We start from the raw sequence: 15,866 nt of genomic DNA, 5'->3' as shown, positions 1-15,866 counted from the left end.
AAGCCGCCGGCGTTTCGTGGCGGCAGATTCAAGCCGCGCCCTCGGTCGGCCGCGGGTGGCCACCCCGCGCGGCCGCGGAGCAAGGCGCGGCGATCGGCGATCGGCGAGCCGCAGCCGCAAGCAGAGCCGGGAGGGCCGCGGTGCGCAGCGCGGGCCGCCCCAGGAGCGCCCCGGGAGCGCGGAATCTGCGGATCCGGAGCAGGCGGGGCGCGGGCGCGGCCCAACCGCCGCGCGGCGGGCCGTTGGCGCCGGTGAGTGTCAGGGCCCGGGCCCGCTGTGGGGCAGCGGCGGCTCGTCCCTCCCCGCGACCCCCCTGGGCCCGGGCCCTCCGTCCCTGGGCGGGGGGGGAGGCGGAGAGGGAGCCCGGCGGCGCTGCCCGCGTGCGGTGGCGCCGTGTTTCGGGCGGCGTTAGGGCGGCGCGCTGGGCAGGCGGCCGCAGCGCCGCCGCGGGCGGTGCGCTCGTTTCCAAGCTCCCGCCGTGCTGGGAGCGTCTCTCTCGCACCCAGCACGATACTGAAATATCTCTGCTTGATATTTTTGCGCCTACGCAAAACCGCGTGAATTCTTCCCCCCCTCCCCAACCAAACAAAATGGTCTAACTACAGTTTGAAGAAATCAGAAATATATTTATTGTAAGATAAACATTGTAGCTTATTTACTGTATTTTTAAGCTTTGATTTATTTGCTTTAGTAGTCTAAAATTGTTTTTAAAGCCATTAACTATCTTAATATTTCTTTAAACATTATTACTTTACTTTGAGAGTTGCCAAGTTCAGAACTTTGCAACTGCTCTCCACCACTATGAATATACTGATGAAGTTGCTTACAGTTTTGTAATTGGGCTTTCAGTGATGGCTGGAACCTAATTATATAATTAGGCTTACATAATTCTTTATCTCCTATCTTTGAATTGCTCTTCAGTTTCTTGGACCTAATTTTTGTTTATCTGCCTAGCTTTTTCTCTAAACAATATTAAAAAAAAAAAAAAAAAACACCAAACACTGAACCTGGCAGTTTGCTAATAGACTCTCTCAAGTTCCAGCAGTCTGAATGCTAAGATACAGGCCACTTGTTTTCAATTAGGACTTAAAAGGGTTGAGCTATCCAATCTGTGGTCTTAAAGTCTTAGGTTGGAAAAGAACCAGTAGTGGATGCTTATAACTTCAAAATGAATGCTTGCAAGATACAATGTTCTCAGAGTGTCTCTAAATATATATTTTGAAGCAATAGAGTGAAGGGTTAGGTTTTGAGAAAACTAGTACTGATATTTTTATTTAATTTGAAGCTACTACTTCAGGTGTTTCTTTTTATAATCTACCAGGCAGACATAGTTGCCAGTGTTTTTAGATCTCTTAGGGCAATTAGTTTTTCTGTCTCTTCCTCCTCTCCTTGAGAATTTACTAATTAGTTTTGTTTCACAAAAAGTGTCATTAAAGTAGGAATTGCCTACACTTCCTAATCCTTTTTGAAAAAGCTAAAAACTTGTGGAAGATGATCTTGTGCTTTGCTGATGCACTTTTTTTTTAATTATTATTTGTTGCTGTCTTTAACTTCCTTGCAGGACAGTTCTGCAGAGAAAAATGCACCTTTGTTATTAGATAAGTCTGTTTCTCCTGTGAAGCAAAGCTAATAGTAGATGGAAAGTGGATTTTCAACTTGTGTGTTACAACAGAGAAGTTTGAGGTGGACTTCTTGTCATGGCAGTAAATTTACACCTGTCTTGAAATGTCTAGGCAATCTGTTGCCTCTCTTCCTCCCCACCCACTACCGCCATGATTTTAAACTTGCTTAATGGATTATTTATATAGAGAGCTGCAGTCTGTGATGAATTGTTAGGCATGTCTTCTGATGTTTACATATTCAAAGATTGCTCCTTTGGCTAGTAAACTTGGGACCAAATGATCTAAGCTAGTTTCTCTAACTATTTCAGATTTGCTGGGGGAAAGCTGTCAAAACCATAGGAGGGTTACAGTATCTTAAAAAGTTGCAGAATCAGTCAGGATGATACGAACAAGCTTCCTGATAGTAATGATTGTATATGTTTTTAAGGTCCTGACCTTGAAAGATCTGAGGAAAAGAACAGGAAAATTTTTAGATGAAAGAACGCAAAAGGCTTTCACTACTTCTGGAGTTTCTGCTCCTTTGAAACAGCAGAGGAACTTGTTCTTACTCCTTTTTAATGGGTTTCAGTCAGCTCTAAATTTTTAGTATGCATTTAGATCTCCTTACCTTTAAACATCTGTGATAATTGGTGGGATTAAGGATTAGTGCTTGATACTGAGTTAAAATGAATGAGGAAGATGACTGGTATTAACGAGTTTTGTGCTAGCCTGTGCTGTGTTGTAACATTTGGGAAATAGTAATGTCTAGAGAAAAGGAGCAAAAATAGATAATTTTAATGATATTTCTATTGCATTTTAAAATTTTCATGTATACATGACTTTTATTTGAAGGAGGAGAATGTACTGTATTATATTTATCTCATAATCTAAGAGAAGAATATTTGAAATAATGACAACAGGAGACCTAAAAGGAAGTTTAAGAAAAATAGAGCAAGGACTTCGCTTGTTAAATTATCCAAGGGATGTGGATTATACCGGGTAAGAAGCAATGTGATTCAGCTTATACTGATGTATGATGATAACAACATACATAAACAGTGTGTACAGATATGTATTTAGTATGAGAAATATGATCTCTGTATGTTTGTCTTCCTAATGGAAGCAATAGGAGGAGTGTAACTGGAAAAGAAAGATAGTTCCTAAAGGTTGTCTATTACTTTTGTGTTAACAAAACTGATTGAATATTGATGCTTCATGGAGTAAAAATTACTATTTTCTTGTATTGGATTAGGTAATAGTTAGAAAAACATGAGTGTTTTAAAAACTATCTTACCTGAAAATCAGGGCACTGAGAGAAGTTAGTATAGGTATTAGATAGTTAGATCCAGTGGGATGACTAATTTTATCTATTAAATACTTCTGGATGAATGATCAGTTCAGCTTATCTTTTGACTCCACTGTGTCACATTTAAATTAACGATTAATATAATACTTCATGGCTTTCCTTCTTTTTGTGGATCAGAATTACAGATCACTGTAAACTCAAATCCTTGTTTTCAACGGATTATTTTTTCTGAATGTTATCTTTTTTTCCTTTAGTAACTTGGATCTTGAAAGAATGTTTAATTTACATTATTAACAAGTTTTTCCACTAACCGTAAAAACTGCAAATGTAAGGAGTACACCTGTGTAACATTTACATTTCAGTTCTGAGAAATGGAAGGTTTTGTAATACTTACTTATTTCTGAATTTTAACATATCAATAGTAAGTTTCCACATTTCCCTCAAAATTGATTCACAAATAGAATTTCCCTGAGCAAAAAATTCTTTATGCAATTTGGGGAATAGGGAGAAATAATACTTAAGTGTGTGTTCTCTCATGATTATAAAGTTAATGTTCTTCACAATTTAAACATTCCATCAACTGCAGAGTATTTTGGTTTTTTTTTCTTTCCTAACTGACCTTAAAGCAAAACTTATACAAAACTTCTAAACACAGTTAACTACAAATTAAATACATTTCAGGAAACAGAGTAATACTGTTCTATATATATTAAAAAGAAAGGACTATTTTCTTTGATTTCATGCAAATTTTGTGGAAAAAACTTCCTTGAAGAAATTTTATCTCTTCAAGATCAAAAATTAAGCATTTAGATGATAAAGGCTGTTGGGCTTTAGATTTGACAATGTTAGAATGATTAGAGGGCTCACAAAACATTATTTCAGGATGTTTACACATAAAAGTAAGAACTACTGGATGACATATGCCTGCAAAATTCCATTGATCAAGATAGCTGGGAAAATCTTGAAGTTCAAGTTCAATTTATGTTTGATATCATACTGACTATATTAATATATCTCTGAAGTTAGATGTTAGAAGTGACTTACATTAAAGACTTTTCTCTTTCTGTTATGTAAAATACTTCTGTTTCTCAATAGGTTAATAAAGGGTGATCCAGCTGCATTTTTACCCATCATCAGCTATTCTTTCACATCTTTCTCCACTTCCATAGCAGAACTTCTGGAGAAGTGTGATGTAGAACTCACAGCAAAGAGTGACTTGCGTTTCATTGAAGCTATTTATAAGGTATCTGGTTTTGTGCTCTTTGTATTAGAGAGACAATTTTGAATAAGGCCTCATAACTGTTAAACATCTAGTGTGAGTTTTATTAGCAAGCAGTGAAAAACAATTGCAGTTCTGCTACTGCAGAAGGTAAGCTGTAACCAGCTGTGTGACAAATCTTAATTTATATTTTCCTGAAAATAAGGGAGGATATTATTAGCCAAATTTCAGTTTTGACACAATCAGTAAAATCATATTTTGTTAAATGCGAAGAATACAAAAATATTTATTGCATAGTAAGTTATATAGCCAGAAGTGACCTTAGGGGAAATTATGACCACCAGAAAACCATAGCAAACCTCAATAATAGTGATAACAGTTAAAAAGTGCAGTTATTTTAAAATGCTGTGCCAGATTAATTGGTGTATAAAGTCTACTTCTTAACAGTTTATAAATAGCATTAAATTCTTTTCTGAATTGAATAAAAGTAATTTCATGCGATTTTAAAGTATCTGTAAACACTTTACATCTTTGTTAAAAGGAGGCTGGATGTATTAATTAATGTTAGCTTATTCAGATTAGTTTTCCATCTCAAGAAGGTGGAGACTGCTTTGCAAAGAAACTCAGGGTGGGAGTCTTATTAGGCCTTTGACGTATTTGCTGAAGTTAACACAGCACTTAATAGAAGTATTGTACACTCACTTTGGATTTTTTTTTTTTTTTAAGGTTAACATCTACAGTCATTTGTTTAGTACATCTTAAGATGATGTGAGATATAAACTGCAAGAGTGACATGAATGAAGTGTTTCTGGAAGGGATAGGTTACAAGGCCTAACTGGAAGAATCACCCTGGAATATGTAAATTACCAAATGATTAAAGGATTAACTGTTAAAGGATTAACTGCTAAAGGGTAGAATGAAAGAAAAGATTTTTAGAGAAAATAAGAACAAGAGTATGCTATTTCTATGACAACTTACATGGTGATTTTGAAAAAAAAATGAACCTTTTTTAATTTTGTTGCAGCTTCTTCGAGATCTGTTTCAATATAAACCAATCTTAACAAAACAGCAGTTTCTTCAGTTTGGCTTTGCAGAACGAAAAATGCAGATTGTCTGTGACATTATCAACTGTGTGATAAAAAAGCATAAGGAATTAAATAACTTGAATAAGGTACTGATCAAATAAAATTATTCTGAGACATATTTCTCATGACATATGCTTGGTGCTGCTCCAGTTAGGTGAAGACCATTTTTTTTGAAGATAGAGCATCACTGATGTAAATAGCAAGAGAATTTAGTAAGAAGTACCATTATGAGATGCTTGAGTAGTATCAGGTATACATGAAGCTGTCAATGCTTTGTAGTATCAATAAAAGAAAATTATTAGAAAAAAGATAAATCTTTGCTGTAAGTGTTATTATTTATTTATTTATTTTTTAAACAGTTCTAAACGTAGTAAATGTTCAACTCATTAGATTTTTTTTTTAAGGTAGACTTAGAAACAAAGCAAACCCTTCTGATATATAAAAAGTTCTGGTAACGTTTAGTTTAGATACAATGCTTATATTTCAGCAGTATACATTTGTGATTTTTATTAATCATATTTGATATACGTTATTAAGGTATTAATATATATCAATGTGTGCTATGTTTAAAACTTTATATTTTACAGGATTTTTGTGATAAATTGGCGTTTATTGTAGTCTTCAAGACTTCTGTATTCCTTGTCACTTTTTGGGATGTGACTACATCCTTCTTTCCTATTTGTTTGTCTTTCAGTTCTGGTGCAAGTTATCTTTCTGTTTATGACCAGTTTTGATGCATCCTTGCATAGGCATTATGGGTATATATGAACAGTGTTCATTTCCAGATCAGTTTTCTCTGTTAATTTGGCTAATATTTACCTTCAGTGGTTTTTAGACACTGTTGTATAAGAGTTATAATTGTGTTTGCATTTGTGCCGTGCAGTATTCCTGTTAATGACACTTAGAAATGATGACTTTTTTCAGGAAAATATTCCTGGTATTAGAAGCATAATTTTTTTTTCTCTTCATTTTTTTGAAGGCCAAATCTCAAACAAGAAGGAAACTTGGATCTTTTAAGTACGAACTATGGTCAAATTGTGAAAAAGCCCATGCTGATCCCAGTGGCAATGCTATGAATTCCAAACAAGTATGAAAATAGATCTTATTATTATTTTACTCTGTCTAAAGGCTGCTCAGAGCTGTAGCAAGTCAGAATCTTTCAGAAATACGTGCTTTTATTTGAGTTTTTGTGTTTGAGTGGACAGGTTTTTCCAAAATACGCATGAGTTAATTGAAGTATGTTATTAGAGAGAATGTCACTTCTCTTTTACTGAGCAGTTGATCTCAAAGTTATGGTGGTAATGATCTAGTACTGTCACTTGTTGGTTGAATTATTCCAAAAAGGAGGGCTAGCAATCAAAATATGATTGGAAAAAGACAGAATATATACCCTATATGGAGTTGGAACTGATGTGCTTTCAAACACACTTTTTGTTCTGTTGTGCAGCTCTGTTCAGCAAAGTTTTCTAATGAAACATTTCTCTGACTTCAGCTTAATGCTTGATTGGCAGCTATGTTACTCTTCTCTTTGGAGACAGCTTTTGTCCTGTCTTCTGCCAAGAGGGTGCAAAGTAAAATCCTGCAAAACTTCTTTAAGACTGTGACTGTGATCTCTGTTTAATATGAAAATATTGTTCCTAGCTGTGAGGAAAACTTCACAAAGAAAACATATGGCATGACTAATGATACATCGTTATTATTGAATAGTAAAATTGAGTGGAAGTATATGAGAGTGTCCTTATTAAGAATTCCCTTAAAGAGAACTTCACTTTCAGTAAAACATGCAGTCTGTAAGTGTTAAAGCATTGCATAAAAGTAGGAGTAGCTGCAGATTCTCAATCCCTAAGTAATTTATTTAGGGAGAGAGGGAGAGATCTAGGGCTGGCTTTTACCTGAAAGGAAAATAAAAATTTGCCTTTTATTTTGTTCTTTCTAACAAAGAGTTTTCATCTGAAGTGAACTGCATAGCTACATAAGACTATTTTACCAACAGCAATCAAGGAATAGAAGAGTTTTAGTCTTTCTTATTAAACTTTATTTTTCTTCCAAATGCTTGTGTGGTAGTTTTAATGTTGGACCTATCTGTATGTGTGTTGATATATAAGATTAATGAGATTCACACCTCTCTATGTACATTTGGAAGTCTAGCACCCGGATGGTAAAAGGGAATGTTGGTATTTTCAGCACTTTTTATGTGAACCAAGGTATGCTTTAATATAGTATGGTGTACGCATAGGTCTTCTATGATTTTTTTCATGCCAGGTTCATTTGCCATGCAAAATGAACTGTTGGCTCTCTAGGTTTTTGCTTTTTGATTGTTATGTTTTTGAACCAGTGGAGATGTTTGTTAGATTACAAAAATGTTACATGCAAAATGCTAAAATAATAAGCCTTTTTGTATCAATTAACTGTCATGAATTTCAGAAGTGTTTTTGTAATGAATAACGCTAGTGATTTTCTTTTTTTAAACATACTGAAAAGAAGCCTCAAGTAGAACGACATCCAGAAATCAAAGATAGTGACAGCCTTCTTTCACCAGCCCTTCCAGCAGAGGGAGACAATGAAGAAGAATTATACTTAAATCATGATGTTCTGGAAGTCAAATGTGAACAAGTAAGAATTTTAATTTTAAGACTATGTCCACGCATATTCTTAACTCGTCTTACAGAGCTTTTCTAAAGGCAGAGAAATTTTTTAAAGATAGCTCCATGCACACTGACTATAACTTATATATTAAAATGGCTAGGAAAATTGTGCTGACCTTTCAAGAGCCAGTTCTGGCAACCCAGCTTTCTAGCTTTATCAGTTCTATTTGTCTCTCTTTTTCTTTTAATCAGTTTCTTTAACAATGGGGAGGTGCATCTATCTTGACTTGATAGTTTTTGAATTCATTGGTCCATTTTGTCTTAATTATGACAGTGGAAGATTAGTTTTCAGATATATTTTAACGGATTTTTGTGAAAAGGATGCCTTCCCTCAAAGGATGACAATAGAACTAAAGAATGTAGTGTTGATGGAACCTATTTTAGACAATAAGAAGCAAAACATCATGAATGCTTTACCCATAAAAATGTCTTTTCAGTCAGATCTCCTGTTTTCTTGGACACCAGAGAATCCTTTTTCTGTCAGAGTTTCTCTCTGCATGCAGTTTCTGATGACAGCCAAGGGTGAGGTCATGAGACACAAATTCACTGGAAATTAGCCTCTGTTATTACTAGTGCTTATGTTAAAATAGCATTTAAAAATGGGTAAAAATGAAATAATTATTGTGGTAGTTGATGTCCAAATCATTATTCTTTCAATAAAGCACCTTCAAATGCCTGAATCATACTGAAATCAGCTTTTTCTGAATTCATTTTTAGTATGTAAAAGCTAAATCTCATGAACAGTCTGTTTACAGCAATTTGGAGAGAAAAAACATTCTTTAATGTGACAGAATGCAGCTTACTGAAGTAAGGAAATAATCGCTTTAATTTCATAGATCAAATGATGAGCTATACTTATATCTATGTCTAAATTGGAGGAAATCTATTCTTATCCATATTTCCAGGTCTTAGAAGATAATTCTGAGATTGAGTTCCTAAAGAGCCAGCTTGCTGATTGCCAGGAAAAACTTCATAAGCTAGATTGGATGGAGGATAAGCTCCTTTTTTTAGAAGAAAGACTGAAAGGAAAAGTGGTTATAGATGAGAAAGACTGGAATAATTTGTTGAGTCGAGTTTTGCTCCTTGAAACAGAGCTGTTGTTGCAGTCCAGAAAAGTATGTCAACTTCTATTTTTCTCCTGTAATAAAAGGCAGATACAACTGTAGCAATATTGTCTATTTCTATAGTGCTATGCAGCCATTACCAAATGACCAAAAAAAGGTGTTGCCTAAGCACAGCGCTTGTGAACCTGCTTCTGCGCTTGCTGCTTTTCAGTCTCCTGATGCTTTTCACTTTTTTTAAAAAAGACTATCTAAATGGAAATGTTATTTATGGTGTTGGTGTTGTGTTTTCTTTTTTTTTGGTTAATTTCTTTGAATGGAGAAACAAATTCTTTGAATTTATTTCCTCAAGCTTTATGCAGCAAAGTTATCCAGTGTAAATTGTTTCCTAACAGGAACAGCAGGTATAGCTCAGCTCAGGTAATGACTGTATGTGTATGTACATATATGTACAGATGCATATTACCTAATGAGCTTGTAGAAGGAGCCTTTGATAAATAGCATATTTGATGGAAAAAAAAAAAAGAAGGTTAATGAAAGTTAATTTTTTTAATCCTATTCTTTTATGGTTATCTTAAATTTATGGCTTGACTGATGATACTTCATTTCCCTTCCCTCCCCTTCCCCCCTTTTTGTGCACTCCTAAATTCACAAGAGTGCTACAGTTGTAATGCGGCTACATTTGGCATACTTGTCAGAGCAAATCAATTACTGCATTGCGTTAAAAACTTTTTTCATGCTGCTGAAAGGTCCTTGTATACAAGTACATGCATATTATATAATTTCATATGTGTGCATGTAAATATTTTGAGATTTGAACTGTAGCATCGTATTTGTGAATGCATGCTTAATTTCAAAATATATTTACTTAGAGCTCGTCTATCCTTCAGATACAGTGAAAAGCTCTCCAGAAGCTGAAAACCTGTGTGAAAAGTACTTTATAAGTGTTGGTTTTTTTCTCTGTAGTTGCCAAAAAGTTTAATCTACTTGTAAACAGGAGCTTGGGCTATGCTGCTGGCCCTGTAAACTTGAAATTGTCGCCACTACTTGTATATAAGATGTTTTGTGTGTGTGTGTGTGTTCCTTGGAAGTGTACTTATTATGCAAACTGTTGAAATGGAAAGTGGTTTGTGTGTTTTTTTTATTTATTTATTTTGTTTTACCCAGTTTCAGGTTCAGTAATGCCTCAAGTTAATTACCATATGAAGTCATTCATATGGTGATTGAATGAAGTCACAATTACCATATGGATAAATACTGTAACTTAATTATTGGTGGGCATATGTCCAAATAAGACAGCTATTGTTAGGGTTCTTCTGGTAGCTGTCTCAACAGGCTTTCAGCTGAACAGCCGTAAAGAAATTTGTCCATCTTTCATGTGTGTTCTTTCCAAAAGGTGGTTGCTGCATTTATGACAGCAAGGGAAAGCTTGTGTTTCAGCTAGCCTTGTTCTGTTAATACTGTATTAATAATAGATTGGAGTTTACAGAAACATACAACGTATACTGAAGTTCAGAGTTTTGAGATAGTTGCTAATAAAATACTTAACACTAATATCACTCAAAAATGTGCAATAAGGTCACTTCTGTTCTACATGCTGTAAGAGGAAGTCTGCAGAAACAATTTGAATTCAGTTGGTATGGCATTGTTGCTTCAAAGCAAAAGAAGCTGACTTTTATGTTTTTAAGTCTTCAAACCCCTAACTTGTTTGGAAACTATCAAAAAAAATCCTTTGCGCCAGAGAATTGCTGTTTCTTTGTTTCATGAAATTCCATCCAAATTGTGCTTCACAGATATAGGAACAATTGAGAATTACTCCTTCTTACTCTTGCATTTTTCAGGAAACTGTTGGCATTTAGCCAACATAGCAGAAACACTCTTAAGATCTGTCCTGCATGGCTGCCAAAGTAGCAACAGCTCTGCATATAGCTCTAGGAAAGTCGGAAAGCTATTAAAGTAAATCCATTTCAATGAAAGGAACAGGCAGAAGAAATCAGTGCAGATACCTTCTACTCCTTCCCCTTCCCTGCGGCCTTTTGTTTTCTTTCCCTTTTTGGGGGATACTTAGCTGTTTTTCAACTTCTTCTCACATAGCACTTGTTCATATCTTTGGGTATAATATTCACTTGTTAACTGACATAACTATGTCAGTTACTCCAGCTTTAAAAGCAATAGACTTTTCAAATCTCAGTTTCATCTTCATTGGTGAAGAAAGTCTAGATGTTGTTGTTCACAAGTTTTTTGGAGATTTTTGAAGTTAGATGCGCTCACAAGCATTTAGTGTTAGTACAACTTTGTTTCCTTGCCTATAAACAAGATGTCATGGAACATAGATGGCATTAAACACAAAACCATTCTTGAAGGAACCTTCTCTCGTTGGGGAGCCTGGAAAACCAGCTTAAACTGGACTTAAGAGTTCTAAATATTGATGTGCGGTGAATTTCATTTCAGATATACAGCTCAATATTTTCAGGGCTTAGGAGCTGCATTTCTGAATATCCAGTGGAAGTGGCATTTACTTTGTTAAGCTAACAGCAGCAGACCTCAGCATGCAACTGTTGGGACAGGCCAAGAACTGTCTGATAGTTCATTTGAATTGTACCTGAGTTATATGCACTACTCTAATGCTGCTGTTAAACAGATGAAAAGCTTCAATTTTCTTTAAAATTGTGAGATGGACTGGTATTTTTTTTAATGCAGTATAATTATGTGAGTTTTTGGCTCTTACAAGCTGAAGAGCAGTCCTATGAAAATAGTTGTGTAGGGCTAATGCATTTGAGGAGATTGATAAAGCATATCTGTTTGTATTTACATTTAAATATAATTTTAGTTAAAAGACACTTTAAGCAGGATGTATACCTAAAATTCAGTAAATGTATAAACTGTATTGTAGAGTGACTTACCTACGGAGTTCAACAATGTAAATCAAGAATGTGCTTCCAGTAGGATTCCAGTTTCTCCTGGTGAGTGTTTATGATTTCCTTTTTAATTAAAGGCATATGCCAAATACTTCTTGCAAATATTGACTAACATAGTGTTTTTAAGTAGACAGTTTCAATTTAGTGACTTACTAAATCAAAAGCATGTTTCAAATAAGAACTGAGTCTGCAAGTTTTGTTTGTAATCTATTCTTTAGAAGCTTTCTTTACTGAACTATTTTTTAAAAAACATTAATGCAAACATATAGCATACTAACTACGTGTTACAAATAACACCAAAAAAATAAGATGCAAATTTAATTAGTGTATGTAGTTTATTTGTAAGACATGATGAATGCTTCAAATTATAGCTAACAGCCTTTATTATGTTTCAGCTCTATTCTTAAGCATCAAGAGGAATAGAGGGAATTATATTTGCTGCCACAGGTTTACTATAGCTACAACAGTGATGTATTTATATATTTTACTTTAATCCTGTGGCTTGAGACAAATCAGAACTGATTTTTATCCAGAATCTCAGAAACTATTCAAGAAAGAAGTACAATGTTCTGCGTATTTCATCCCTCTTGACTTTGCTAGTAGCTGTCCAGTTAGACTTTCAGCTGTGAGGTTTTTTGGGGTTTTTTTTGTTTATTTTTGAAGAGCAAGGCAAAATGGTGTTTTATCTCAAATTGAATTTTGATAAGGTTCGAGGAGTAAATGAAACAGCCATAAGTGGGAAAGAAATTTAAACCCCACCCCCATACCCTAAAGAATTCTATTCTTTTATCTTCCTCAATGGTAGCTCCTTAGCCTTAAGAGTGCATCATTTACTTCATAAATTTGTCCCATCTCCTCTATGGCATCTATTAGAATATTCTTACTTGTGGTGAGAAGAATGTTTCCCGTTCTTATTGAAGAGGCCTTTTCCTCCAGGATTGTTGCATTGAAATTAGAAGGGAAGGTAAAGACTCATTTCTGTAAAGCTCTGGAATCCAGTTTCTATGAAAATTGCAAGGCAATTTCTTATTTATGTCAAAATTTATTTTAATTCTGAAGTCTTAGAAATGCAGCCTTCCTTTTATGGATCTTAAAAACCTTGCAACATGTTTACTTCCATTTGCATGTTTAGTGGTCTATTACTGACATGTCAGAACTTCATAGAAAGCAAGCAGACTGAAGGTCTTTACAAGAGAACTTTATTTTTAGGGTTTTAGATTTTTTCCAGCATGTGTTTTCCTTTTTTTTTTTTTTTAAATTAAACATCCAGGAAATTATAAGAACTTGAATTATACGACGTCTTAAATTTTCTGTCTAAGAATGTACATTATTGAGAGTGCTTTGTTCTTGGTTGTAATCATTCTCTTCAGGAATCACAGCTGTAATGAAGATGCACTTTCTTAATTGATTAAAAATAATTTAATATGAGTTTAAATACAGAGCAGTATTGCCAAGCCCATTTCAAAGTAGGATCCGTAGACATTGTCTTATTAAAAATGCATGTGAACGCTTTTCCCTCTTGTTCTATAAATATTATATTGTTTCTGTCCCCTGACAGTGGTATTTTTCTCTCTTGAGTAATTTTGATTTTAAAAAGAAACAACATACCAAAGTCTTCCTAATGTGAAAGATAGCCATCCATTCAGCAGAAACAGACCTAACCTCATTGCAGTGGGAACAGAACTAGGAAAACTGCAAGAGCTTCAAACAAACTTCAAATAAAGCAATAAATTGATGATTTTCTTTCTATTTTTTTGCTGCTTATGACAGCAGTTATTTAGCACAAACGAAAAACATTTGAACAGGCAGTTTACGAATAATGAAAACTATGCAAAATCACTATTAAATGCTTGACCTAGTAATTATATTTGCTTAAGTGTTGATTTTACTGTAATGAGTATAAAGCTAGCATTCCTAGATATTTTTTGGAATTAGTCTTGTGTGTTGTTCTTGATATATTCCATCTTTGTTGCTCTAAGGAATGAGAAATGTACTTCGGATACTCACAGTAGCTTTTTTTCCCTCTTTCTCTAAACAATACATTCTCTTCTGTTATTACATACTGTAAATCAAGCTATTTGATAGCTGACCTTGCAATAAGAGAGCAAAAAGGCAAAGGTGACGTTAAAAATAAGTATTTCTCCATAGATATAGAGAGGAAAGAGGAGATGCCAGAGAGTCTTCATCAGTCGTCTGGATACAGTTCACTATTATCCACAGACCCATCTCCCAAAGCCATGACCATTAATTATCATGATTTGACAGACTTTTCAAAGGTAAGTAAAACTGGCAAATGCTTAGTCGATTTCCTCTCTAAGGTCAAAAGAATAAGTAAGCATTAGTTTTAGTTGTATATACTACTAGTGAAAAACAAGAAATCTATGCAAAACTACATCTAGGTCTGTCTCAAAAAACTTTGATAAGTAAACAGTTTTTAATGTCTCATTTTTCTCTATGAATTTTCCAGGTTGAAAGTCTATCTGAAGATTTCTAGCTTTGAAGAGTTCACTAAATTTGTTGCTTTTAAATTGCAGGAGACAACAAGGCAAAGAATGGAAAGGATAAGTAAAATGTAAGTAATAAGAAAGGGCAGCCGGAATTCATTTCCCAGGAGGGAATTATACTTGACTAAGGCATATAGAGAATGTACATATGTGTTCCAAACCTCAAAGGTCTCTACATCAGGTGTGGCATTTCCTTATGACTCCACTGGATAATAAATCCACTTACAGTTTTGTATTTGTGGGATGACTCACTGTTTTGGTTTCTAACAAGCAATGGAAAGCATTCTTAATGGTATTAACTGCAGATTAAGGGGTGTTTAGAATCTGGTTGACAAGTAATAAGAATATCATGTATCTTCTGATAAGAATTTCCTGGGACTAGAAATTTTGATCCTGTTAAGGAAAAAAAACCCCACTCTTTAATACAAAATAAGAGCAGTTTCAGGCCAAGTACTGCATTAGCTATATTAAGGTATATTTGATATTAGTCCTGAGATTTGTAAAAATATTTCTTACAAAATATATTCAGTGTTACACTTGGTGAGGAGAAATGAATTGCTATATAATAGTTTCTTAACAAGAAACTTTTATTGTACAAATGCCTAGCTTTTTTGTGTGATTTAACCTCAAATTTTATTGTCAGATACTTTTTTTTTTTTTTTTTTTTTTTTTTTTTTAATATATGCTTAGTGCTCATTGGTAGAGATTCAACATTCCTACCAACTGAAGGGGAAAAGGGAGAATGAGAGGAAATTTAGTTTAATGTTGCCTTTTTTTTTTATTTGAGGTTCTTTATAAGATAAGAAATTGACTTGCCTTTTACTGTGCTTTAATGTGTGTATGTGTATAAACAATGTATTTTCAGGATTGAGGAAACTTCAGAATTGTTGAAAACCTCAAACAGCATCTCTGAGAAGACCTGAAGAACAGGTCTTTGGACCCATTCTTTGTAGTCTTATGGATATTGCAACTGATATATGTTTCTACAGCATTAAAATTTTAATATATAATTTGTGTAATGATCACCAGTGCTTTTATTCTTTTAGAATAAATTTTTTTTAATGCATCTGTGTATTGATTTTTTCTTTTTTCTTCAACTTTTTGCTTCTAAAAACCTGTTCGAATAGCTTCCCCCTTGATAAAGTGAAGTCATTACAGCAATGTATTTTTGTGTTGACACTTGTTAGCAGTGTGCTAAGTAATACTTTTTTAAAGTGCAGGCTTGAGGACCATGGTTTACATCCCTTTGGAAACACTCCAGCTGGGACTAGCATATTGCACCCAGGAGACTTTCTTACATACCATCTTACCATCTGTATGATTGAATAAGTCTTAATGAAAACTTAAATACACAATTGTAAATATGTATCTTTGGGGGTTTGGGTTTTTTTATTTTTTTTTTTTTTTAACATAAACTTTCATGCCTGCTTGGAGATTATCAATACGTTATAGCTTCCATTAACACTGACAAAGCGAGGGTCAGTTTTATCCTAAGCGCTAAAATGTGTAAGTAAGTCCACAGACTTT

The 15,866-nt window shown here is 34.6% G+C and overlaps 1 protein-coding gene across 6 annotated transcripts in view; it reads left to right on the top strand.

Moving 5' to 3' along the window:
* CEP44 (centrosomal protein 44) overlaps positions 1–15,405 on the top strand; it is a 58,348-nt gene extending 42,943 nt beyond the window's left edge. The window contains exons 1-11 of one of the 6 annotated variants that reach the window (XM_062575790.1): positions 39–251; positions 2,454–2,600; positions 4,003–4,150; positions 5,151–5,297; positions 6,191–6,298; positions 7,693–7,824; positions 8,762–8,971; positions 11,811–11,880; positions 13,984–14,111; positions 14,370–14,407; positions 15,205–15,405. In XM_062575790.1, the coding sequence (XP_062431774.1) occupies positions 2,512–2,600; positions 4,003–4,150; positions 5,151–5,297; positions 6,191–6,298; positions 7,693–7,824; positions 8,762–8,971; positions 11,811–11,880; positions 13,984–14,111; positions 14,370–14,407; positions 15,205–15,262 (1,128 nt within the window). In that variant the 5' untranslated portion in view covers positions 39–251; positions 2,454–2,511 and the 3' untranslated portion in view covers positions 15,263–15,405. Of the gene's footprint in view, positions 1–35; positions 252–543; positions 633–2,453; positions 2,601–4,002; positions 4,151–5,150; positions 5,298–6,190; positions 6,299–7,692; positions 7,825–8,761; positions 8,972–11,810; positions 11,881–13,983; positions 14,112–14,369; positions 14,408–15,204 lie in introns of those variants that run through there. The other 5 variants (XM_062575791.1, XM_062575792.1, XM_062575795.1 and 2 more) reach the window with 5 other exon arrangements.
* The last annotated feature ends 461 nt before the right edge of the window (positions 15,406–15,866 follow it).

Source organism: Rhea pennata, chromosome 4 (assembly GCF_028389875.1).
Source record: "Rhea pennata isolate bPtePen1 chromosome 4, bPtePen1.pri, whole genome shotgun sequence".
Lineage (NCBI taxonomy): Eukaryota > Metazoa > Chordata > Aves > Rheiformes > Rheidae > Rhea > Rhea pennata.
Note: the sequence above shows the minus strand (reverse complement) of the source record. Positions and strands in the feature narration are given on the sequence as shown.